Source organism: Struthio camelus, chromosome 24, assembly GCF_040807025.1.
Source record: "Struthio camelus isolate bStrCam1 chromosome 24, bStrCam1.hap1, whole genome shotgun sequence".
Lineage (NCBI taxonomy): Eukaryota > Metazoa > Chordata > Aves > Struthioniformes > Struthionidae > Struthio > Struthio camelus.
In genome coordinates, this window is record NC_090965.1 from 3,343,068 (window position 1) to 3,370,804 (window position 27,737).

Below are 27,737 nucleotides of genomic sequence, written 5' to 3' on the forward strand. Positions count from 1 at the left end.
CACTGCTCAGAATTACAAAGCCATATAAGTATTAAATATCAGAAGAAACTGAAGAGGTGTATGAATAAGAGAGTAAAGAGATAATTTCCATGTTTTCAAAAACAGACCTCCTGCACCCATGTAAGCATTTAAAGTGTCTAGCAGATACAGTATAACTCTTAAGATTGTATTTGAAGCTCTGCTAATATCAGTGACATCTATAATTTTCTATGAAAATAAATTTTCATCCCTACGTCTCTTTGGAGGACTTTTTCACTCGTACAACATGTGGGTTGAGGTCATCTGGTCATGAACCTTTTTTTTTAAAAGGCATACTGAACACGTGCACTCCATTTATATATGCAGCAACTGACAGCTATGTCCACATCTCCTTGGATGAATTCATATTCATTTTATTAGAGATTTGAGAAGTTTACGGTGTAAGTAATTTCAATTCTGATTGAAATTTCTGCAAGGGGCCAATAATCTCTCTGGGAAAGGACAACACAGGTGACAAGGCCTGCAGCCTGATCCTTAAGCTTTCTGTCTGCCAACTGATTTGGCCTTAGTACTTTCCAATAGATTAGTATACTGTAATGTGCTTAGCTCAGGGAATTAATTCAATAAAAACAACTGCTCCGGCTTTATGCAAAATTAAATGCTGAATGCTGTAGCACTTTTCTTGCTGAAGGATCCCATACTGTTCCTGAAACAGTTAAATACCATGTAGTTCCATTTGTTACAGCTGCATCTACTTTATAGGTGTTTTGGTCAAGTTCTTGCCATGTTTACAAGAATTGGTACATCACTATACAGGGACACTGTCTAGTAAAACACTGATTTATGGAGCAAATAAATGTGACTTCTACTACATGACTGCTTCTGCCACTGACCTCTCCACTACATTTGCTTGATTTACAAGCCACAAGATTTTTTCACCTTGTTACCCAAATAGCTTTTGTAACTACCAGCTCTGCAAAGATCAGCCAGGATTCTCAACACCCCTCCTACTGTGATAAACATTGTAATCCTCATACAATTAGAATACAGGCAACAATTTTTACTGATACAAGAAGCAAGGCAACACTTTAAATTATACTTCCCTTGCAAGGATTTATTAGTATACTGAGATATAGCCCAAATAAGCCGATGTTAAAAGCAGTTTAACCATTAAACACGTCTTAGTCTAAGAACCGTCTCTCTTTACAGAAATACTATGTACAGGTATTGGATTACTGCAAAATTAAGGTTCTTCATTTAAACTATCCATGCTGCACATATATGCTGCTTTGGAGATAATGGAAAAGGAATGGGATCGAAAGGAAAGGAGTAAGACGCCAGCTATATGCTATAATATAAAGCCTAATGCCACTTGATGTACTTAACCATCATTTTTCCACTGTGTTTTGCAATTATTATACAACACAACCAGAAAAAAAAAGTTCCTTGTCTCTATAATTACACAGAACAATTTCAGCTCTTCAGTTCAATGTTCTGATCCAAATACAGCAAACAGATTACTTCCTCCCCACGTGTTCAATTGCTTTTCTACAAGCTTGTGGTAACTGAAGTGATCACTGATTCAGCCAAGTAAAATAAAAATAAATCTGTTTAAGAAAAACTTATGCAACACTGTATTAACTTAAATCCAAGTGAGCACAAAGTAGAAGCTAAAATTCTAACCATAGCTCTTTTCTGCTGATCTGGGAGTCAGCAAGGAGAAAGGAAATACCTTCCTTTTTCAAAAGAATAGCACTGCTTTGGAACACTGGGGAAATCAAAAGGGAGATGTTTTCCTGTGGTTAAAGGGTGTTACAGGCACTTTTTAAAAGGAGAAGACAATTCTTCATTGCCTCAATGCCAGCCATGACAAGTGAAAGAGTTTGAATTTTTGATATTTTAAGGAAAATATTTTTAATAACTAATTTCAGGAGAAAGCCAAGCTTTGACATTTAGAAAAAGCTCTCTAGTACACTAGCTAGAGAGTTCTCCATATTCTGTACATTGAAAGAAAGACTTCAGGATGTCTTTAACAATTAAACAAAAAGATGCAGTTGTCAAACTGAGCCCCCACTGCTGCTCTGCTAATGATTAAATCTGAGACTCTACTATGTCTTACCTGACTCCTTTTCAGCATCTGATTCTGAAACTTCATCTTCTTCAGCTTCCTCCTCCTCCTCAGAACTGGAACTGCTAGAGTCCTTGTTCTCTTCCTCCATTTCCATGGACTTCAGTGTATCTTCCTCATAAAGAATCTTCTCTTTGCTGAAAAAAATAGGAACTTTTAATGACTGCCAGGCAAGTGAGATATTTCTGCATTCTACTTTTTGGAAACACATACACATGATTTGCTATGTATAGAACAAGCAAAAGGACAAAAGCCATCTACAGACTCCACATCCCAGCATATCCAGCATTGCCCACTTGTTGCAGATTCCAATGCCAGTCTCACATTTCCTAAGTTTGCAGGCATTTCTCCATCCAAAAATGGGGTGTCTCTGCCTAGGGCAACACAATCCATCAGTCGGGCTGCACAGTTCTGTACAACTGCAACTGTGCAGCTCTCAGTCCAAAGGTCAAGCTGATACTCAGTAAGAGCAGAGACTGGGGAAGCGAGCACCACCAAGCAACTGAGCACCCAAATCCTTGTTCAAGAACTTGAAAGAAACAATAAAATGAACAGGAACAGCAATAACTTTTTTAAACCAGTTGAGGCAAGCTGACTGCTAGCAGATCAAGCCAGTCTCCCATTGCATTCTGCACAGCTCTTTGTCAACGAAGAGGAAAGAAACCTACTTTGGGAAGAGTCCACTTTGAGGCTTGCCATTCATGTCAGCTTCAATTAGTTTATTCCTCGTCTCCTTCTCACTTCGCAGCTGTCAAAAACGTCCAAGAAGATAGAAGAAAGAATCAAAAGACACATCTTAACAAGCCACCTCAGCAGAATCTGGTAATTATCACAGCATAAGGTCAAGCCAGCCTTGTTAGATGAAAAATACCTGCCCTTATCATAACTGTGGATGCGGCTTAACAAGCCAATTCAACAGACAGCATAGCCGTAAGAGCGCTGGATGTCTTGGACTGGAGCTCCACAACGGCACAGCTACACACTGAGCATCTCCTTAGACTCAAGCTGCTACAATTTAATCAAACCTTCACAGAAATCTGCAGCAGTCAGTGCTTGAGACCCAGAGACAAATGCTGACTTCCACTGTACTGCCCTCAGTCTGCCCACACATGCACAGTGCTGGAGATCTGTCCACATGTGCTTGCATGCACATGAAATCAGCCTAGATTCAGTTTAAAATCTGCTGCCTTGGTAGCTAATATTTACCTGCTTTCAGAGTGAAGTATTTAAGTCTGCCCTGTACAGACAACTGATGGATCTCCCATGAGGGTGAGTCACTGCTTAAATCCCTCAAATTCTGGCCCAAGTCATTGCACAAGAACACCCGTGATCACCACACCAACTGAAGTATTTTGCTCAAGCACCAGTAATGTGAATTGTGTCACCACTGATGGATAAAGCAATAACTGCAAATTTTTTTGGTAGCATCTAGCACAGACACAGTTGAGCTTTTAAAAAATAAAGTAACAAACCATAATAAAAAAAGAACTGCAATTAGAGGCTCACTTGCAAGTCTCTCATCTGTGCCACATCTCATAGTTACTCCTCCTCTTTGGATAGGAGCAGCTGACCTTAGGCACACGAAGCAAAAGCTCTGCAAATTCTGAATGTGTGAAAAGCTACACAGAGTCCAGCGCAGGACCAAAGTTTTGGGGTACAGCATTTTATTAAAGGGTATAAACTGCAAGAGCACAGAAAAGGGAAGTGCAAGAAATCCAGTCTGTCTCATTCACAGGAAAGTCAGAAGATAAATTCCAAAAACAAAATTAATGCCAAAACAAAACCAAATGAAATGTTTCCAGCAAACAAAATTTCCTTTCCATTCTAACACCACCATGATTTGGCAAGCGTGGTATCATTTTTTCTGATATACTTTTTGAATTTAAACTTTAGATTAAAAACAGATTGGAGACCCATTTTGAAAGTGAATAAATGTATGTGTTCTGGAACAGTCTATTCCATCTTTAATAATTGCAATTTCTTTTACTTCAAATGACATAAACATGATAAAAATGACATTTCTGTCAAAAAATCATATCCACTGAAAAAAAGTGATCAGGTCTAGAGTCTTCTCTTCTTCTCAGTTCTACTACAGCTTGCTATAGCCATTTAATAAATTGGAAAGGCCTTTATATAGTGCAACACTATAGAGAATAAGAGGGTTGCTGGTCCCTGCTAAGTAGGTCCAAAAATGGGCTAGTAGGCACCTAAAAAAAATTCTGATTGTTGTTTTGCTTTTTCTTTTCTCCTGTGGAATGTAGGTATCTGCAGAATCCTGGGGTAATATCATAGGAGGAAATCCAAAATACAACAACAATAGTATTTATCAACACCTCATTTAGGGAGAAGCTTATTGATTTTTAAAAAGATTCTGTGAATGTTAAGGATGCTATTTAAGGATGACAGCAGCTGTGTTATCATCAGAGTTTGAGCTCTACCACCCACATTGTCAGTTCCTCAAAATACTTTACTTGGTTTTATCAGCAACGTTCTCGTTAAGGATGTTTCTAAAACCAACATTTTAAATGATACCTTATGATTTGAGGGTTTTTTGTTTTTTTAAAGAAGGTTTGTTTGTTTCTTGGAAACCCCCAAATGAACTAATTGAGTAGATCAGATGAAAAAGGAAAGAAAGTAATCCTAAGACAACATTGTGGTTTGATGACTGGCTTACTTTGATCAAGATATTCTTTGCCTTCCTTTTCTTATGCCAGCTTTCTACTTATAACCCTTTCCAATATCTCCACGGCATTATGAAATGGCAGTTTAATATGGTTTTTGAAACCACTGAATTTTTCAGTGTGCAACTCCCTGCAGTTTATAATTTCTGCTCAAAAGAAATCAAAGTGTCTCACTACTGTAAGAAAGGGAAACACACTGATACCATGCTTCTTAAATACAAACACAAAGCTGACAAGGGTAATTGTTCATTAAGGAAAGAGTAGTTTGTTTGCTTGCAAGCTCCCCAGCATCAAAAGCCACTAAAGAATAATAGCAACTTCGAAGATGAATTGTACATGCCTTAGAAGTTTACAAAATTCTGCATGCCAATAAACTACTGACTTTGAGAGAGTCATGCAGTTTTCTAGATTTCTAGGTATTAAAAATACTGGTGTAATTAAAGATTTCCCAATGACTAGCATAAAAAAAAATAGCTCGGCCTCTGCTTCACGCTTCTGTTGAGATTATAAGTTTTATAGAACATCCGTGCGTGAAAGGGTAATTGGAGAGGTGGAAAACGATCATCCAGAAACTCACCACAGTCTGTTTCTTCTGCAGCATTTCTAAATGCTCAACAAGTCCCTCATCAGCCACGTCGAATGGTGTCTGGCCCTGATGACACATGCAATAAGAAAACAAAAGATGCTATCGAAGATGACATGCCAAGACGCTATTAATGCCAAGATGGCATTAATAGTCAAAAAAAGCACTCTTTACCAGTGAAGAACAAAACTGAACGTATTCTACATCCTCTCTCCCCAAATGCTGGGTAACATACTCTGTTTAGTTATTTCACTTTAGAGTAGGGAAAGCCAAGCAATGGTGATGGTAGTTTAATGACGCAAACCATGATCGGACCAACCTTAATCATAGAAGCACAGTTCCAAGATGCGCAGCCTGACAGTCTGCTGCTACTCAGATGAAGCAGTCAGGATTACTATGTTTGAGCTTCCAGGTTTCTAAAAGGCATGCTCTGGTACTGAGGAAGAATATGATCAACCTGTCTACTATTTTATCCTGTATTTGAACCTTCCGATAGGCTGCCAATCATCAGCATGCCAAAAATTTAGGGACTATTTTCACACCAGTGGACATTTACAAATAACACAAACCAGGGACAATTTCTTTGGGGCATCAAACAAGAAATCCACTACATTTTCAATGCAATTAAAGCTATAATCATGTTATTAACACACGAATAATGAAACCTGATGGCTAGTGCTTGAATAAATACAGATTCTCTGGGCCACCTGACCTGGACAGGTAACAACACTTGACTAGACTGGGAACAACAAATAACTCAATGCAGCAAATATAATTGTTTCCTTTTTCTTTTCAGGTTTATCATGACAAAACACACTCATTCTGAACACTCTGAGAGAACACCTGATGGCATTTAAAACAAAACAAATTCCCCATATTTTGGATGCCAAAGAGCTCACCATGCTAACACGTTTCCTGCTCATACAGCTATTTCTTTCACATCAGTTTCCAGGACAGAGCAATGCACTCACACCATATAGCGCCACATTTCTCTTATCAAATTCTCTTGTCTACTTTCATTCCCTGATGCTGCTCCAAGTAAATACATCCTCAGTCTCCCACTGCAGAAGCAGCCAGGGTATGCCTCAATCAGCCGCTGCAGGAAGCAGTTCACAGACACTGCTGGCACACCGTAGCAAGGAGGGCAACACAAAAAGCACAAGTTCACTTCAGCTCTTGAAAATCCATAGGTTTTTCAAGGAAACACCGCCATCCGTTAAGATGGGGGGCTTTTAGCTAATATCTTACTTTTTTCCCCTCGTTTCTCAAAAAACCTGAGTGAATTTTTCAGTCTTCCCTGTTTATGAAAAAAGGAGTAAAACAGGAAGGATTTAAAGCTATCAGTTTCTCAAGGGTTCGCTGGTTTTCAGCAATTTGTACTTTAATATTAGTATACCATTTTGCACTCTACAACTCAGTTTTTTGTTTAATTCATCAGGATTATACTAAAGAAGGAAAATATATACTAGCATTTATCTTTTCTCACAATCTTGGTCCTCAAGATTCATCACTGGGTTTTTTTTCAGTAGTACTTAAAATATCTTTTTCTGTCTTCCTCCAGCAAAAATTCTTCATTTTCTGGTGCTTTTAAATGCTCCACTACATATGATATAAGAACTGCTCACCATGTAACCTTGTCATGCCGCCGGTTCAAGGGATAGGTAATAAATCTTATATGCATCTAGCTATAAAATACATTGCATAAAACGTGCCAACATCTTGTGCTTACTAACCAGTTTATTTCTGATGTCCATGTCGCACAATGCCTCAGCCAAGATGGAGCAAGCTTCTTTCACTCCCCAGTGTGCAGCAGCATGGAGTGGCGTCCAGCCATCATTGTCCTGGACGTTCAAATTAAACCCAGCCTGGATCAAAAGCCTAAGGAAATAAGCAATATTGATTTCTGCCCATATGAGAATGACTCTGCATAGAAGAATTCACATCATGAGCCACAGAGCAGGTGACATGGTACACAATAAGCCAGTAATTTCTTAACATGTTATTCATCTAAGCAATATCCCACTTGACATGTTCACAATCATAACAGAAAAGGGGGAGTATAATGAAAGGACAAGTGACTTCCGTCATCGTAAAAACTGTCGGAAAGCATCTAATCGGTAAGATTCCCTTTCAGCATGTCTTAAATTGAGAGAACATCTTAATTTCTAATCAGGCATTAGTGACTCGGTCTGAACTCCTCCTTCAATGGACAAAAGACACCACAATCTGTCAGGCACTAAGCAAATAGAAAGCATCTCTGTAGACTGTAACCTCCATAACAAGCAGCCAAGCATAGCACCTGGTATTAAAAGGACATTTAGTAACTAGAGTCTAGTGTTGGTTCTACCAGTGAACAAGGCTACACCGTAGGAACTGTCTACGAGAAGAAAATGCAGGCAGGACTGCCAGGTAAGAAGCAGAGATATTACTGACTGTGATTGACAGCTGTGTAATTTGTAAGTTAAACAACCCACATCTCAGGGTTGCCAAAAACGCATTTTTGCAGACTAGACTTTGCACGGCTAAAGCAAATTGTACCCAAGTAGACCTGCCTGGGAACACCCTCATCACATATCACCCTGCCTACCTTCCACCCGCTCCCTCTCCAGCAGACCAAAGCACTGCTGTTTCATAGCATCTGAAGATTGAAGATTTAAAAACAAAAACAAACAGAAAAGACACAATTGTAGTCTGAAGTTTCACAGGCATATGTGCAGTAGCACGCAAGTGATCTGGTGAAAGTACTGAGCAGCTCATGTATCAAAACTGACTTATCCGGTTGCTTAAATATTGAAGGCTATCCCAAGGGAATTCTGCAAGTCCTGCATAACTGCTACTGAAAATTTACATTGTGGGGTTTTCGCCTCCCAGAACTACCTTCCTTCAGCACCCGGGAAATCCAGCATGACCCCAGAATGGTATTAACAGTTTTGAAACTCCTGCAGCTTTACACTGATGCGTTATTGTGCTAAATAAAACACAGTCATCATATAGCAGTGTGTTTCTCTGCGAAAGAAATTTTAAATCAGGTGCTGACTTTATGTTGATTTTCCAGCTGGCAAAAGGGAGGAACATAGCTGCTAAGAGACTCAAGGTCACAGACAAATTCCATGTCTCATTCGAGAGTTAGCTAGCTCCTGGCTTTCAGCCCTTTTGGTTTAAGTCACTCAAGTTTTATACTTGAACGTACAGGGTGGCCATAAAAAACGCAGGAGTGAGACAGTATTAGCTCTCAGTGAGGTCTGTTTACCATTATAACATTTAATGCTGAGGGGTAGCTGTGCAAAACTAGTCAGCTTGCAAATTATGAATGCAGCTTTCATTTGAGTACTGGAAACACAGCCGTCCTCCGGACCAACACTTCAGTTTCAGGAGATGCTAGATTTCTATCCGACATCAGCTGTGTTAAATTGGTGTTCCTGAGCACGGCACAGGCGTGTACAGTTCCTTCCTCAGACAGCTTATAACTCAATTATAAGCTCTAACAAATGCATACAAATGGGGATCATGGAGGACAACAAAATCACTGGAGCTTGATAAGAAGCAGCTACTATGCAGCAAGTCACGACACAAAAAAATAGGAAATAAAGAATCAAGGCAGATGAACATTTCCAGAAGCATTTTAACCCAGATAATGGAGTAGCCTTGCAGATTTTTATGGATAGCTCCACCCACACACAAAGAACAGAGGAAAAAGCTTTATTGTTAGAAACCTTAATTTGACCTTACCTGTAAGAACATGAATGTTTTACTGCCAGGAAACACTATATTGGGCAAGTTTACTCTCATAATAAGCTTTTTAGTGTCAGAGCAGTAGAAATAGAACCGTTCTGTAGTGGGATCACTCTATCACTGCTGAAGGCTGCAAGAGCAGTAGCACTGAGCAGTAGGGGGTATTGAGACAGGGGTGGACACTGCATTTTTCCACTAGACTGATAAGCTGGTCATGTAAACTGTTGGGGTGCTCGCAACTGCTGTAGGGCATACAGGCTGAAATTATACATTTATCTCCCCAATACTGTTTAACTATCTCAACTATAAAGCTAGATAGGTTCCTTAGGCAACCACCCTTAATTCAGTGCACCCACCATGGAAAGGAGTTCCTACCTCATGACTTCAGAGTAGCCCTTTGCTGCAGCAACATGAAGAGCTGTGGCACCTGTTCGAGGCTGCTTTATATCCTCAATTCTCCCACTGTTCAGCCACTGTCGGGCATCCTGTAGCATTTTCTGCTCCTCTTCTTTTCTTGCCAGGTCTAGGTCTACACCTAAGAAGGCCAAGTATAGAATAAGGGATTATGAAGTGAAAGTTCCCATATATTTATTAAATCTACACAATGTTTTGTTTGCTATACAATACTTGTAACTCCTTTGTAATACTCCACAAAAAAACCCACCAATAATAATCAGCAAAAACATTTTCCAGGAATTAGGAGAATTCATACATCACTGACAGATATTTCAAGGCTAACCAAAAAGAAAACTCTGAAAGTTGAGCCACTTGTTGCAAACCAGCTACACTGTGAACCAGTAATGGGTGGAAGGATCATATCCTAAATATTTAGCGTCTCAGATTTAAATAATCAAGCCATGAACAACAGTTTAACAAATTTAATCAAACAGAATGTGAGTATAATCCACAGCATGAATCTGGAGAGAAGACTCTCAGACATCTACAAGAGCAGTACAGCCTCAGACATATATTTACTTAAAACTCAGTACAATTAACTCCTACTGCACCAGAGCCATTTATGCAATGCACAGAGAAAGGAACATTTAATCAATTACCCTGAGTAGCAAAGCAACAAATTCCTTTAAAAAAAAAAATTGAAATCAATTTGAGGATAGAAGGCAAAAAAATTCTACTCTGATGGCATAAAAGATCTGCTATAGAACAAGTTAGCTCAAGGGAGTCCATTCATACAGATGCTTGAGGCTTTCTGATAACAAGGGGGACAAGTTTCCCACACTAGCAAACAACTGTTACTAATGCGGGGAGGCCAGGTGGTTCTGCCTGATGGACTACTTCAACTGTCACTAAACCAACAAGAGGCAAAACTATTTTAGCCTTGTTTTAGTAAGTGGATATGACAAACTAAAGAATTTTTCATGTTAATGAGGTCATGTAAGGATGACATACCAATCAGAAGTATAGTACAGCTTCCATACAATGACAGACTAAGCATATTTTTCTTTCAAGTAGAAGAGACCTAGTCTGAAGGGGCATATGACAGACATCTCTAAAAATGAAGAATGGTGTTGAAGCGCAACAATTCCTAGGCATTTGTTCTCTCAGTATAAGCATGCGATGATTCCCAATGAAATTATTGGGCATTAACATTTAAAACAGAGCAGAAAAAAACAACAAAAAAACCCACTTAGCAACTCAGAGTCTTAATTATGAAACCCACTGCAGCAGGATGCTGCTAAGATTAAAATCCAAATGGCTTCAAAACAAGGATTAGACAAATTCATGGAGGGGCAGCAGCACATCTGCGACTATTGAACAGAATGCTGTGTGTGTTAAAATTTTCCGAGGAGAACTGTGCAACTTCACGAAACAGAAATCCACTGGGGATTCATAAGTACACAGAAAGCCCATGCGGCTCAGGAATTCCTTAAGGTATGGAGGTTGGAGGCTGGGAAAGCGTTAGGGAGAGGAATCATACACACTTGTCTTGTTCTTATAGTTTGCCCTAGGCATCTGCTTTTGGCTACTGTTAAAGACAGGCTACAGAGCTAAGCTTATCTGAAGTTTATAACACATTTATTCCAGCAATTATGATCCTTTTTAAAGTGTGCCAGTGGACAGCTTCTTGGTGGAGACAGATGGTTGTTTCAGAGCATCCTAGCAGGATACCACTAATGTGGTGAAGCAATGAAAAAGCCAAACATAATCCTAAGAAGCATCAGGCAAAATATCTGCAACAGAGACCAAATTACTGCCTTGTAAGATCTCAACCATGTTACTACCATGAACAGCTCTTATTATCCACTTTAAAGAGAGACAAGTTCATGCTGACATAAAGAAAGGCTCTCTATCTTCTTGATCGCTCAAGGTAGCCCGACTGCTAAGAGAGAGAGAAGTGTTTTGGACAGCCCAGTAAGGCAAAGGCTGACTGCAGACAGAATTCTGCTCTTTAAATAAGTGAGCAGAGTAAATTTAAGTACGAAGAACTATTTAAGCTTATGTCAAAGTGAGGTGGCAGTGGGAGGAAGGGAACAAACTGAGAATAAGCTGGTCATAAACACAGCTAGGCAAGAAATTGAAAAGTTTCTATTCACCAGAAGGAACGTGATCCTACATCAAATTTCCAATAGGGGTAGTTGGACAAATAACACAACTGGCTTTCAGATAGACAAGCTACAAACTCATCAATGGAACAGTAACATAGTTGATAAAAACAGCAAGGGATTGGTCTCTTCCTAACTATACCTGAAAATAACGTCAAAAATAAAGTAACTGCTGTGCACCAAGTAGACTACATCGGTGAGAGAGGACTGGATTCTTTTCAGTATACAAACAATCCCAGCACCAGCCTAGAATAATTTAGATTGAAGAGACCTTTGTGGGTCTCTAGCCCAACTCCCTAGTCAAAACAGGGGTAACTTCAAAACCAGATCAAGCTGCTCAGAGCTGTATGCAGTCGATTTTTGAATACCTCCAGTGATGGGGATTACACAAATTCTCTGGGTCCCAGGGTCCAAGACTGCACCACTTTCCTGGGAAATAGTTTTTTTCCCTTTATTTCCAGTCAGAACTTCCCCTGTTCAAATTTGTGGTTTCTGCCTCTCATTTTGTCACTCTGAAAAGAGTCTGGCTTGATCATCTTTATAATCCCCTTCAGGGTAGTGGAGGACAGTAATTGGATCCTCCCTGTCAGCCTTCTCAAGGCTGAACATGTAGTCCACAACTCTGCAATGTGACTATGATTTGGATAATTTGGTCCACATCGGCCCAATTTGTTTGTACCACGTCATTACTTCCCAATAAGTTGAGGTAAATGCATCCTTCAAAAACATTCTTGATGAACTTCCTGGATAGGCTTTCTTCCTATGCAAACGTATACACACCTAATTCCCTGCAGATGAATTTCATGAATATAAAGAAAATTTTACATCGGTGAAGCATTTCTAAATTATGACACGAGATACACTGTTCAAGTTACTTGCAGCAGTGATGTTTTTGCAGCGACAACAGAAAGAAAAGCACCTCAGAAAGACACACTTGATGAGAAAAGGAGAAGCAGGAGAGGAGACAGGGTACAGAAGAAATTGAGGGAAGGATCAGGACAAAACAGGTCATTCCAGACCAGATACATTCATTTCCTGGTCCCCACCCTTGACAGGAATATGGATCTCACCTCAGTACTATTTTATCAATTCTTAGTGAAGCAAGAACATTTATTGATGCCAGAAGTCAGAATTAAACCTCACTTTGAAAGTAAATGGATCAAATGAATCAACTTCAGTATTGTGCTGCCTTGCTTTTAAGAGTCCTACTAAGAAGGACAGAGAATGCACACTGAGTTTTTGCTATCTTGCACCACAAGCCTTCCACATTTCCTCTAATGTTCTGCTACCTAAACGAAACCCTTCTGCTACCTCTTGGGTCAGATTTGAGATCTCTGCACCTATAGACAAACAGTTAGCCCACAGAATTTCCTTATAGAAACTCTTACATGCCTAACTCGTGCATTGTCAACCCCACTACTGATTTACCTTGTTTCTTTACTTGTTCCAGAAGCAGGTCCTTCATGGCTGCTTCCTCTGCGATGTCAGATGGGACTTCACCTTCACTGTTCACAGCGGCCACGTTGGCTCCATGACTAATTAAGTACCTGTGTGAATGAGACCCATACCTATGTGTTAGACTCTGTGAACAGGCTTCAGTGCAATTTGCACAGTAAATCAAGTGGCAGAACAAGATACTTATTCTTCCTATTCAAGTTCAATTACCACACAAGTGTTCCATACACTTAACAATGAATGTCTTTAGACTAGAAATTTGATAACTGCAAGGTCCTCCCTTCTCTGGCCAGTGGCTCATGCTAATAGCTTCTGTTTCTCTATAGCCAGTTAAATCTCCTAGTTCCTGTACTAAGATGATACGTTATTCTTGTTTTTTAAAAGGAAACTGGAGCAGAAAAGTCTTTTTTTATTTTTCCACTTATCTCTTTACAACTAGATCAAAAGTTCACTCAAGAGCAAATAATATCTTGCTCAGCCTGTTAATCTTGTCACAAGTTCAACCCAGGGATGTCCAGGAAATACCTATTTAAACACATAAATCTAGGAGGGTAAGGTAGGAAAAGATAGCTGATTTTGAATTTATTGTCAATGCCTTTCAGAAATACTTGTTAGTATTCAAACTGTGGTAACTTTTTGGTAGCTGTGGTGGCCTAAATATATAAGCACAGTAGGTTTTGTAAAGGAGAGTAATATATTTTATTAGAAGAACAAGTATTTGGGGAAAAAATAAACTGATACAGGATCACCCAAAGTCAAGACTAAGAGTTGACCCCAGGAGGAGTACAACACAGAAATAACTGGGCTGCAGAAGATCTTTCTTTGATTAGAATATGTTGTGGAGGATAATCTTGAGAAACATTATTGTTTTCCTATATTTTTCTAGCCTACGATGCAGCCTTTCTTTCACAAAAAGATTTCAATCAGAAAACTACCACTTAGGTGTGCCAATTCTTTGGTTCCAATTATTCCACCACTCAGGTCATAGATGTGAGCAACTCTCAAAATCTCAGAGCAACTTGCTGGTGCACAGGAACAAGTCTGGTATCAGTATCTTCTCCAGAACAAGCAGAATATTAGTCCTGTGTGAGCATAATGAATGCTCAGATCAGTTGCAGAATGTTATTTCAATTCTTGAAATCAGTAAGTCTGCCAAGAAGGGTCAAATTTTAGTTGAGAGTCACTTCTAATAGATTACTGTTCCATTTTAAATATCAACTGGATAAAAGTGAGTTATATTTACCATCTCATCTATACATATATATATATTTTTTTTTTTTGAGTGCTGGTACTTACTAGATTATATAATCTCTCTATGGCAGGCCACAGAATTTCACCTCCCTACATCCATACAGAGCCTCGTAACTTGTGTTGTAAATAAAACATAAAAAATACAACAACATAAGGCTTCATTTTAAGTGGGTTAATTAACAGGTAGTTACTTTTATCTACTCCTCCATCTTTGTCAGACAGTATGCCAGTAGTGGAAACATAGGATCTGAATTTGAAGAAAAAGAAACGATGTTGTTAGCATATTGGTGACTCTGAAGCCCAGAACATTGCACTTTTCTCTCTAAAGACACCAAAGAGAACTTGAGTGCTGCTCCCATAGGTCTATCTACATTAACAAAAGTTAGTCACTTTGTAAATCCTCAGAACTAGGGTAAATACCGGTGCAGTCCATCTCTGAATTATCTTATATAGTGCAATGCATCTAAAATTGGCAGTTTACATCTGAATAGCTGAATAAATGTAATTACACTAATATGCATTTCTGTATCATACAAGTACAGAATTACTTTCCGTTAGAGAAGTAAAATCCCAAACCCCTCTTACGTAACATTTAAAATTGCACTTGGGATCCCTGCTGAGGTAAGTGCACTGCAAAGTAACTCTGCAGCCGTGGCATTGCACTTCATTACACTTCTCTCTAAGCTTATGTGCCTGCCTGTCAGCCATCGCGTTTCCCTTTTGCTCAGCATGTCTTTAGCTAAAGCATCTGATATATCTATACGCTATTTTAATGGGATCAACAAAAGGCAACCAGTTCCAGGTTCCATCTTAACCTTAACAAATTAAGGGCTCGGTAACAGGAGAAAAGCATCTTCTCCATTTCCAGCTTTGCTTCAAAGATGTTCTATGACTCACGGAGCAACAAACAGCTATGTACCTCCTCCAAGGAGGAGGATGCAGAATGTGTTATAAATACCCACAACAGCCTGAAACTCACTCACTCTGCTATGTTCAGATAGCCACATGATGCCACTGCATGAAGAGGGGTCCAGCCCTCATTATCTTGCTGGTTCACGTTGGCTCCGTTTTCTACAAGGAACTTCACCATGTCCAGGTTCTCATCTATACAGGCCTGAGGGAGAAGGGAAGGGGGGGACACGAAGGGAAGGGAAGGAATGAAGAAAAGAGAGAAGGGGCGGGGGGAAAGTGATGGCGTCAAATCAAGTGAACAACCTTCATTTGCAGTTTACTGGCAGCAAACAGTTCCTGGGCTGAATTTCCGACACTATGAACTGACACACTTTGAAACTTAAGATATCGTGAAGTTGTGAATTAATACAAATTTATTTCAGAGCTTTCAAAAATTAATTGCAACTGAGAGTCCCCAGGTGGACAACCTCTACATTTGCTTTGCCTCACACCAATTGATCTCTTTTGCTTTTTCTCTCCCACACTGTTATTTGCCCGGAGCGGGGCAAACACCCCGCTAAATGATGTAAAATGATACATCTGTGTTAGTCTTAGCTATGGCATCAAATTCCTTTAAGCAAGGCAAGTTGTGCATTTATTTAGATTATGTTGTTCCCAGAAAATGTCAGTGAAATAATGTCAGAACGGTCATTAAAATGACATATAGCTAGGGTTAGAGCTGGGCAGGGAAAGTATGATCTGAGTAAATCAGAACATCTCTGTACTGGATGATGTCCTTTACAGATGCCTCCATAACAAAAGTAGACTTTTACAGAAAAGTAACTGCATAAAAGAGGAGAACACAAAATGGCACTTTAAATTTAACTTCTTTATTCAGGAGATTCTATTCATTTTCCAGACTATAATAAAGTACAACTTTTCCTGTTACCATCACAGAAGCAATGAGCTACTGAAGAGAACAGCATCCTCTTCTTCTAGTCGCTGTACTAATTCCAGAGACAGCATTTACAGAATCCTCGCTAGCTTTGGGGTTGCCGGAAGAAAACCTAGCTAAATTTTCAAGTCTCAGCGCTTCTATTAGGTGGAATTCCTCCTTCCTCGAATTCCTGGCTACAGCACATTGTGTTTCACTTACGGTTCACTGGAGGCTGCTATTTAAGGATGAGCTGCCAATTTAATACATATGTCCAAATCCAGTTGCCTCAGCTTGTAAGCGCCAAGCATGACTAGGAGGCAAAAGGACGGGCTTTTACTTTATGTCCATCTACAGGCAGAAAAGTAGTTCCTCGTTATTAGAGATGGAATCAGCTCGGTCAAAATTGCTCCAAAATACAGCACTTGATCCTTTTGCATAGCTTGATATGGGTATATCTATCAGCTATGGAAGTCAGGTGACTTCAGATGATCATTTGTCTAAAATGAGCAACGCTGACTATCCATTCCAACGCTGACTATCCATATCCGCTGACTATCCATTCCTATGATGTTAAAGACAAGTAATGAAAATGAGGAAATTGTCTTTGTATTTAACCAAAAAAAAAAAAAAAGAGAGAGAGAGAGAATCCTGTATTTTATAACATGTCCATCTACACTGCATTGCTTATTTCCAAAAAGAGAGACATGCCCCAAACCAGGCCATCATACTCTTCGTATTTGTATTTGCAGACTTTTACAGTGCAAACAAGTTATTTGTACATTTGTTTGGTTCACAAGTAGCTATCCCAAAGGTTAACTTTTAAATTTTGTCCTTCAAAGGGAGCATGCTCTGGAAACTTCAGTTGCAGTACAGCTACTTGGCAAAACCCAGAAAATGCTAGGTACATCTACCATGCTAGTAAGAGAGACCTCCGGGGCAGTCTCAAGCATCCAGATCCAGATCGTGTTGGCGCTGAAGTGTGAATGCTTCCTGGTCCTGTTTTAGGCTGGCTTTAACTCACTCTTTGCCAGAAAAAAAGTGCAGGCATAATTCTAGAAGTAGGTTACTCCTGGGACTACTCTAAAAACAGAATGGATGAGACCGCACCTGGGTTGGCTCCATCCACTCTGCTCAGTCCTCCAAGCCTCTCATACCTTTAGATACAAAACCTCAGTTTCATTCTGTAAACCTAAGTCTGGGGGGCTTCCCTTAGATTATTTCAGACACTGAAACTGGAGAAAAAAAACCCAATCCAAAGCAATCCCCCCTCCTCCACTTTTAATTAAGTATTGGGGCCTGAAGAGTATCACATTGAGCTCAGAGCAGGATATCCAAGCTAAGTATTTCTTCTGTACCTGACAGGCACATGGGAACTAAGGCATGCCCTGTATGCAAGTGATTAATTTTAAGACATGCTGTAGAAGACGTGCACTCCAGATTTCCTTAATGCTGTAAATTATACAAGCATAATTTTTTAATGACTTGCATAATTTGCAGGATTAAGGAAATCTGGAGTGCACGTCTTCTACAGCATATCTTAAAACTAATCACTTGCAAGCCATATTTAGCATGCCATAGTTCAAGTTTTCCCCAACAAATCTCAAATATGTTACACTTACTACTTTACTGATGAATTATTTACATTTTTGAGCTGGGAACACAACCATTACATATCGCTTTTTTAAATGAAACCAATTTCATCTAGAAATGTATTGCTCTATGAATAACCAAGATGAGTTTGTCCATGCAATGGTTTCTTTTGAGGACCATCACTTCTGGCTGACTAAAAAATTAGAGCCTCGGAGAAGAATTTTATCAATGCGGCTCTGACAAAACAGAAAGGCAGAAATTTCGCACCTGTGCATACTTACTGCTAAATGCTGTATTTATTTGAGCATTACCTGCAGCTTAAGTGCAAATCTAAATTTAGGCTCAAGAATGTTTTCATACTGTGAACTCTGTATGTATTTGATAGATAATTTTATTTACATCGTTTATCATTCAAACCACACAAATAGCTACCACCCACTACATCTGCACAGACTGGGGACAGGCCAGGCGAAGAGAACAATTTTTCCTCAAACCACTGAATCTACCGGGCTCCAAAAAATATCTGTTTATATGCAAGAAAAGAAACCCCCACACATTCTTTCAAATTGTTGCTTGCAATTGGCCTTGTTCTTCTGTGGGTCCTTGTGTAGCGTGGTTCCTAGGGAATGCACGCGAGAAACAGAAGGGATAACGGGATAAATCCCCACCTGTTCCCGCAAAGAAATCGGCAGTAATTCGATTCGCCTAGCTACCAAAGAGATAAAACGATGACAGAGTGACAAAGCTACATGGGTGCTGACAACAGCAGGCATAAATTCACCCGCTTCCCCGAAGGAACCATAACGTTAGTATTTTCATGCGTGCTCTTTGAGCCTGCCAGGAAGAAAAGGTTGCGTGTAAAGGTGTATTAAGGCCTTAATAGAGCAGCAATGTAGTCTTTAATATCTAAGAAAAAATAACCCTCACTGCATCCTCCTGCATCACAAAAGGCTGCTGTTCACCTTGTGAACAAGCAACGCGACACTGCTTAGCAAATATTTATTTGAGTATTAGTTAGTGACTTACAAGAATAGAAACGAGCACAGGGTTGAGTAACGTGAACCAATTTTTAAGTAACTGAGGCTGAGTTAACATGAACAGGTATAATTTCTAGCCAGCCACAGATATCAAAACGTATATCAAGATTATTTGCATGTTTTTTTCAGTCAGACACCCTAAAAGAATGCTGCTTTTATTTTAATACGCTGTAACACATTTAACACATCTTGGAGCAAGGATTAGGAAGACAACAGTTGGGATAACTAGCAAACACAGCAAGTCCTAAAGATCTTCCAAACCTTAAGAATGTTTAAAAATATGTTTAACAGTTAGGAGAGATTAATCAACCCTTTACAGGGGTTGCAATCTCTCTCTATGCATACTTTAACTAACAACTGAGTTACATTTTTTATGTTGACTCAGAATCCGTATTTGTACACACGTTATTGGTATTAATAGTTTCATACATGAGATCATTTTACCAAGCTATAAATTACAATACAGAAGTCTTCGCTGTTTAAAAGTTTGCAGGGGCACACACTTGTCCACCTAAAATTTTAAGAGCCTCGAACGCTTAGACCCTGGCACTCCTCCAGAAAACATGTGCTGCATGTTTTATTGAGCATATCTGCCAAAATTAAGCACCACGAAACACCACATAAGAAGAATGCATTCCCAAAGAATCAGAGAGTAAAGTTCATCTCCTGGATAAGCAAATTAGATTTCCTGGGGTTAAGGGAGGAAGGAGAACAGGAAGAAGAGGAAGTAAAGGGGCAGATGTGTCCTCCTTCAAATACTATTAATCCTACAATCTTAAATTTTGGAGATTGGATCAGTTTAGTAACCTGAGAGGATCTACTGGTATGCAAAGTTATCCTCTTTGATTTGATATAGTGTTTCTTGGGAACATTGCAAGAACAGACAGCAATATTAATACAAAGCAGATTTTTTTTTTTAATCCCCCACCCCAAAACATAGGAAAGAAAGCCAAAAAAGTTCTTTGAGAATTAACATTGTATTTTTGGTGGGTAGTTATTTAACGGAGAATTAAACCTCCCATTTTGCACATTAAATTAAGCTTTGCAGGAAGAAAAATACATATTCAGATAGGCTTATTTCTTTCAGTTTTAGGTGCTGCTGACCCTTGGCTGCTGTGATTTCCACACTGTGCTGTGGTCCACACTGGTGGACCAAGCAAGTTCCATCAAGGGTGAACTTGGCAGAGAGCATATTGCATTTCTAAATGCAGTCCCATTGAGTAAATATTTAGTTTACAAACACAATGCCTACATCAGTTGCTGTTAGTATACTAAAAGAGGCTAAAATGTAAGGTAACTACAGAGCACAGCATTTTGGTCTTTTTTAATTATAATTTTTCATTCCTTCTTTACCTTTTGTCCTTAACCTGTATGAGATATAAGGAGATACTAGGGAGATGAGATAGGGAGGGAGGACACAGTGGATACCTTTCCCCCCTAATCTGAGATCTTCAGCGGGCTAACCTCCTGCAATCCTTGTATTTTTCTTGGCAGTTGGTTAGCTCCAAATGCCTCTGGAATAGCATTAACGTATTACAGCTTGAGCAGCCTTTGATGCAAACTGCAGCCAGTGCCCAGAATTACCCACTAACCACTCAAAGAAAGTTGGCTCATGCAATTTAAATCCCTGGCATTGCTGGGCAAGTCTCCATCCCCAGCTCACGGTGTTCTGCTCCTGGCAGCAGACCAGCTTGTAGCAGTTTTTCCATAGGGAGGAAGTGCTCAGTTTCTAAACTTTGCAGATGCTGCATATTAGCTTCCCCCTCTTAGATAACAGGTGTAGACCTTAACAGCCAGGGACACTCACTGCGTTTTTTTTTAAACTAATAGCTACTGCCAAAGCACTCTTCTTTACAGCCTCACAATTATGAAAAGGGGACACCAGGAAACACGTCACAGAACAACTCTGCAAAACTCTGCTCATCTGGCAAGGCTTGTTCAACTACCAGAAAAAAATCCGATCTTTATCTTGAACGAAAGCTCATTACTATAATGGTATTGTTGAAGTTTGCTCCTTCCTCAGAGCATGCATAACACACAAGTGTTTTCTGGCTTCTGATGAGGATCGGCAATGCAAAAGCTTAAAATTGCCTGCCGAGGTATTAACTTCGCATATCTCCTGGGCATCCCCCATAGGACAGGGCTAGCAAGATCAGGGAGTAAAAGGAACCAGACAAGACTAAAACATTCAGAGGACTCGACCAACAATCACACTCCCATAAGTAACAACATGGAAACAATAAAATACTTATGACGTTATTACTCAGGGCCATCAGCAACGTCAGAAAAGGGCAGCTAGAAATAAGGTAATTCAGACTAGGTCCCAGACCAGAAGTACTTAGGCACTGAACTCTCCCCAGATACCTTTGCTTCTGATGGGAATTAGGCACCAAAGCATTAGTTGATTTAGCATGAGGTCTCTCAAGCAGAGGCTGCATCAAATTTAGTAGACCCCTGGCCCAAGACTGGTGTTCCAAGATGGTCCCACCATATAACAAATACATACAGGATAGCAGGAAGGAGAGCAACTAAACCTCCTCACAAATTCCCAGGAAATTGCTTGAGATCAGCTGAGTAAGAAGAAAATTACCCTTTCACCTCTACATGGAAAAATGGAGATGGCTAAAACCCCAGAAGAACGCAGAAGCAATGGCAGTAATTGTCACGGTTATTGACATCAGCAGTACTGTCACAGGGATCTGCATTAATCCAACTGCTTTCTCTACAACTTGCACAGTTTCACGACAACTTAATACACAGACAAATTCAAAGCAACTGTTTTCAGGTAGAACAGTTCTCATCAGTGCTTCAGTAACAACTCCTGATTAGCAGGTCCATTTTTATTGTCTATTTACCTGTGCAAATTGGTAGCACTGTGTACACTGGTGGACCAAGCAAGTTCCATCAAGGGTGAACTTGGCAGAGAGCATATTGCATTTCTAAACGCAGTCCCATTGAGTAAATATTTAGTTTACAAACAGCATGGCACATCATCCATTGTCATATGATCATGTAATAAAATAGCAGCAATGTGCACACAGGAGCTTGGAATCAAAGTCAGCCAGGAATCCTACAGTATCTCCTGTGGTTTTAATTCTGGCTATATTTAATTTCCTGGTGTTCCCTCCTTCGAGGATCACGATTTAAGAGAGAGAACCTATGTATTTTTTGAGGAGGAGGAAAGATGCAGGATGGGAAAAGAGGAAAGGGCTACCGGCTTTGGCATTTGTGTTGCATATTTTTCTACTATGAATACATCAGTCTTGTGACAGAAACCTATCTTGGTAACTTCTGCCATTCAGAAGAGTGAAAATGCAATAATCCTAATGTGTCAGATTCCCAAGTAGCAACCAGCAAGGTTCCCCCCTAGAAATCTTATTCGGCAGCTCCACTCGTCACATGCAAACACAGTATGTAAGCTAGCTAGTCAGACGCATGCCACCTCTCTTACTGCGTATTAGAGAAGTCAGACTTCTTGATCTCTTCTTAATGACTGCAATATTCTCATCAGCCTCTCAACAGTATAGTACTTCCTGGTCTGGGCAAAATGCTGCTGTACAATCAGATTGCTCATGAAGCAACAATATTAACCCTTTTATCAAGCTCTACTGCAATTCCAAATCAAATGTGCCCATGACTTCAAAGGTCTCTGTAATTCCAGCCCTCCCCCATTACGGTTTCTCTCCCTCTATTCCATCACTGCTCCCAATTTCTGTGATCCATAAGTTACATTTTTAACTTGCATTTTAATGGTATGGCATCCTTGCACTAATCTTCAGGACTCTCTACCATATTTAAGATCCTCCAGAAGGCCACTCCATTCTTCTATACAATGGAGCAGTCTGTATAGATTTGGATATTGTTACTCACCCTTTTAGAGTATAAGGCCCTCAGAACAGGGACTACCTGTAATTCTTTAAAAAGCACCCAGCTCTCCAGATGCCTTGTGTCAGTCGGATAAAGGTTAGCAACATATATATCATGGAAAGGACCTCAGGAGATCTCTAGTCCAATAACTCTGCTCAAGGTAGGGTCAACAGTGAATTCAGACCAGACTGTTGGTCAGTGGAGATGTGTATGCATGTGTGTGTATACACATACACACTTACATCTATAGATATACACATACATACATAAACTGTTTATTCTTTGCAAGTTCCAGGGGAATTTCACAATGGTGGGGAAGGAGTAGTATATACAGACTTGTATCATGTGCCTGCAGCCTTTCTAATCCAGCCCTGACTCACTTCCATTGTTTAAATGTTTCATTTGCCCAAACTTCCAGCTTTCTTCTCCTGAACGACATTCTCATGCTGGAAACCTGAACTAGACTCCTTTGCATCCCAGAGGCTGTACCACTCATGAACTACAAGAGATTCTGCATTCGATATGGGGTGACAAAAGTAATTTATGATGTCATACAAACCAAGCACACCTCTTCCTGATGTTAGCAGTGGAACTGTTTTGACAAGATTAGACAGATCCACATCATGCTCAGGAACCGATTACAAGGTTTTCTTTGGGCTAAATGAAGAGCTGCAGTGAATACGGGCAATAAACAGCACTAAACTAAAGCAGAATGTCCTTCTCTGAGCGCATGCAAACACTGTCCTGAATTCCTCCTGAGACCTCACAGCAGCTGAGATAGGTTAAGTGCAGACTGCCAGGGTCCGTCCGTCCTTCCCCAGCTATACATTCTCATACCTTGCCTCGCACAAGATTTATATCATCCACATTTTCAAGTATAAATTAGACTTACATCCACATTTTCAAGTATAAATTAGACTTACAGAAACAGCAGTACCCTGAGGGTGTTGCCCGTCTAAGCTTGGTGGGATGCATTACCCTCACAGTTCCTGTCCTTCTCCACTGCATACAGAGAGAGAATACGCTCCCTGTGGAGCGGCATAAACCTACTTACTATGAGATGAGATGAATCCTGTCCTTAGTGACTTTCCAATAGTCGCATGAGAAACATCCAAGAGCCAAGATTTACTAGTTCACTCATTCTTAGACTTAAGATGGTTTTCTTCACCACAACCTTATGCCCTATGTACCCAGGAGAAAGATCATCAATTGACTGCATGGTTACAGGGGACCTAGAACACTTTGAGGAGTTTTTTAAAATTGTTAAAGGGTTGCTGCAAACCAGAGGATGACATTTATACTTGCAGATATTAACTGCTGATACACTGGACTGGGAGAACTAGCAGACCAGTTAAGTCATGCTGTCACAACACACAGGTCACAATCAATGGATTAAATGACAAGACTTACTTATGTTACATTCTCCTGTCGTAAGTATAAAATATACGGAATAAAGTTAGCCTGGAGTTAAAGGGAGACAATCTTCCACTGAATGCAAAGCAAGAGCAAATATGCAATGTCAACATATACTGCAAACAGGCCAACACTCCACAAATGAAGGCAAGCCTGATGACAGCTGAACAGCATCAGGGTTGAATCTGGGAACACAGAGAGAGGAGTTCACAGAAAACAAAGAGAAAAGCACTCCCAAAATAGCCTTGCAACTGTCACCACTACCAATTGTCAGCACTGGAAGGTATGACCTTGCCACTGTGTCTCATGATCACAGCTCTATACTTACAGGGGTTTTTGACAGAACCAGCACTACCAAAAATCCCATGTCCACGGGATCCTGTATCTCCAGTAACACATATGATATTTGCCAGTGATTTTGGGAAAAAATAAACGGCTCTTACTGCTGCTCCTGCAAAAACATGGAGCTTCTCTACCTTTCTTCCTCTTTTCTCAGCCCTTGCTTCGGGCAGTCTTTACGGCTAGAATATCCTGCACAGGTACTTCTGTACCTAGAACTTAAAAGTTTTAAAACTTTTATGATTTAAAAACCTTGTGCAAGTCTAAATCAGAAGCAAGTGTATTAGAACCATCAAAAAGAGGCACCTTCTGCATAAAAAAGGGCGGGGGGGCAGCATGGAAAGGAGGGGAAAAGGGCATCTTTCATTTCCTAGTCTAGTTAATCAGCTATGTTCTTTCATTTTTTAAGAGCAGCTGAATCACACTCCTCACATAAGCAGGAAAAGTAATATGGATTATGTCAGATTTTTCCATTTAAAAAAGCAAACAAACTGGAAGTACTCAGCAGTATCCATGCCTGTCATCAAAAGAAGCTAACAACAATTCTCTTAGAAGGATTAGCACAATAAAAACCCAGCAGGGCACAAGGTAAAAAAGGGATATGTGCAAAGGCGTAATTATTTCATGCATGTAGCATTTTTAAGATGAAATAGCAGCACAACATGTCAGGTGGAGAACGGCTTTGAACAGAAGCCACGTTTTGAAGTTCTCAATGCCTTTGCATATGCACTGAGGACATCAATCTATTTAAAAGGAGTGAATATAAATATCTACTGCACTAGACTATAGATGGTTTAGGTAAATGTCTGTAAAATTCTTGATAATTATCAGAGGACTTGTGTTTTCGCTATGTGGCAATGATATTGCCAGTGAATGATGAAGCACCATGCTTCAGTTCGCCCTTGGCTGCTGTATTATCTCCTTTCACAGAGGTGGACCTTAGCACGCCCAAGCTTTCAGCTCTGCCTTCTTTAGAAAACAGGAATCACTGCTGTAAAGAAAAGAAAAGGTCAGTTGGACATGCACATGCTTCCTACCCTATTTAATCCATCTAAAATGTTACTGAACTGGGAAGAAAGCTAAATTGTTCTGCTTTTACTTGCCGTGAGGAAAACAGGCATAAGCAGGAGTGCCTCGTTCTTGCCCGTTCTCAAGTCTTGCCCCTCATTTACATTTTCAAACAAATATCATTTTGACAAATCTAGCAAGATCAGCTAGGAGCACAGGTGCCAAGTATTTCACTCTGCAAAGAGCAGCTGAGATCAAATCCAATGACACTCTCTCCAGCTTCATCTTATCTGTGCTTTTATTCCATGTGTCCAGCAACCTAAACCCAATTCATGTTACGTTCACATAGGACCCAACACAGTGACTCTCCACTCTCACCATAGTGCTTTTACTCTGTAATCAGTAAAACGGTTTTCCATTTATACTTACAGACCAGAACACATACCTCTAGATCAGTTACAGGCCATGTGGGACCGACCTTAAAATCCAATCTAGATTATCATTTTATTCCCTTCCTTTTCATCCTCCTCATCCCCCTAATTCCACTATGATTTTTAATATCCATTATTTCAACAGCAGTTGGAGGCTAATACTTTATTCCATCCGAAAACATCTTGAAAAGAGTCCAGTACTTGATCAACTGCCAACACTAAAAATAAAGTCTTTTTGTCACTAAAAAGTACGGACTGCCAGTTTTCTAATGGTGTAGAGCAGCACTAGCTTTTCAAGTCTCACCAGTTTAGTCATTCTGACCACTAAGTATGTCATTGCTCTCCCACTCAGCCAGCGCTTTCTGGCACAGAATCAAGACAGTCTATGTAAAAACTTGCCCTTATATTACTGACATTTTAGTTTCAGCACTGAAATAACTCTGAACTTCATACATTGAGAAGTTCTAAATATTTCACTCTTGTATAGAAAATGGAAGACTTGGCTCTATTAGGTTTGCTTAGCAAGGAAATATTCTGCTCACAACCCTCTTGTTCTTCAGCTCTGCAAGTGAATTCCATCAGTGGTAATACTGTACCTATTTAATGCAGTTCCTTAAGGCATTTTTACAAAGCTAGCAGAATATCTGATGGCAGAAACCGCCTGCATATTACATAAGCACATATTCCAAATGTCCAATGATTATGAAAATTATGATCAGCTTCAGCCTCCTCCAGCCCAGGCTAACATTCACCCCTGGTGTCTTGAGCTGCCACGGGAGGTTGCACAGCAATATGGTGAGGCAGATGAGTTTTCTGAGCCAAATGAAAACTAACTTTGTTGGTAATGGGAAAAGATCACTTTTCAGTCCACAAGCAAGCAAAGTTATCCGACTCACACCACACCTGCTAGAACTGAGAGATGAGGTATGAAGACGTGGCTGGGCCAGAAGAGGACAGGGCCACTCCTTGCACTGCAGAAGTTAGACTGGCTCCAGCAATCTGGCAAGCTAAAGGTGAGATTTGTATTACCTAACTACAGATGTCTCATCTATAGACAGACACTGAAATCCTCGTTGGGCAATTCAGGCTTTCTTTAGTTTCTCCAATGGTATGACTTTGCAGCCTTGCTATGACGGCCTAAGTCAGGGCTGCCTCTCTCCTGGCCTATGTCTCACAGCTGACCAGCAGACCCTCTCCCTCTTGACAGGCATTGGTACTTGTCTGATCCCCCAATAAGCAGATCCAGGGAGCTAAACTGGCTGTTAGCGGGACCAGATAAGCACTTACACCCGTACAAAGAACATATGGCAAGAGTAGGATGAAGGGCAGGACTGAGAGAGTCTTAGGCTGCCACATAACCATGTACTTGGACATCTTGCTTATGTCAGGATAGACAGCTCAGGCTGTATATGACCTGGGGAAAAACTGTTTTGCAACAGAGAAAGCACTAAAATTACTCCAGTAGCCAGTCCTACTTTAACAGAAACCTAGCTCTTCTTTATAGACCCCAAAGCTCTTGTAAGGGAAGTGTTATGAAGTCCTGCAAACTCCAAGAAGTGCCCAGTTAGCACTAAGAAAGGGCTAAGAATATGAAAACAGTGAAATAGCCACCATATGTAGAACACACCCTAATTTGACTGCAAATGAAAAGTAAGAAAAAGAGAAGCTTCCTTGTGCTTATTCATAGCCAACTTATTCAGAAGCAGAATATCTCGCTCTGTGCTCCACATACATCATTGTCTGCCGGTCACACCAGGTTTCATTTCAAGATCTGAATCTCACTTTTGTGGCCCAAAAAAAAGGGAAAAACAAAGCTCATTTATAAAAGGAAAATACACACTCAGTAATTCTATC

The 27,737-nt window shown here is 40.0% G+C and overlaps 1 protein-coding gene across 8 annotated transcripts in view; it reads right to left on the reverse strand.

Annotated features, from left to right (window-relative positions):
* The window catches only part of PPP1R12B (protein phosphatase 1 regulatory subunit 12B), a 127,908-nt gene that overhangs the window by 78,742 nt on the left and 21,429 nt on the right, over window positions 1-27,737 (reverse strand). For 7 of the 8 annotated variants that reach the window (XM_068918086.1, XM_068918085.1, XM_068918082.1 and 4 more), the window contains exons 2-8: window positions 15,354-15,484; window positions 13,093-13,211; window positions 9,479-9,638; window positions 7,105-7,249; window positions 5,366-5,440; window positions 2,776-2,855; window positions 2,099-2,244 (exon numbers count right to left, since the gene is read on the reverse strand). In XM_068918086.1, the coding sequence (XP_068774187.1) occupies window positions 2,099-2,244; window positions 2,776-2,855; window positions 5,366-5,440; window positions 7,105-7,249; window positions 9,479-9,638; window positions 13,093-13,211; window positions 15,354-15,484 (856 nt within the window). The remainder of the gene's footprint in view (window positions 1-2,098; window positions 2,245-2,775; window positions 2,856-5,365; window positions 5,441-7,104; window positions 7,250-9,478; window positions 9,639-13,092; window positions 13,212-15,353; window positions 15,485-27,737) is intronic. The other variant, XM_068918089.1, reaches the window with a different exon arrangement.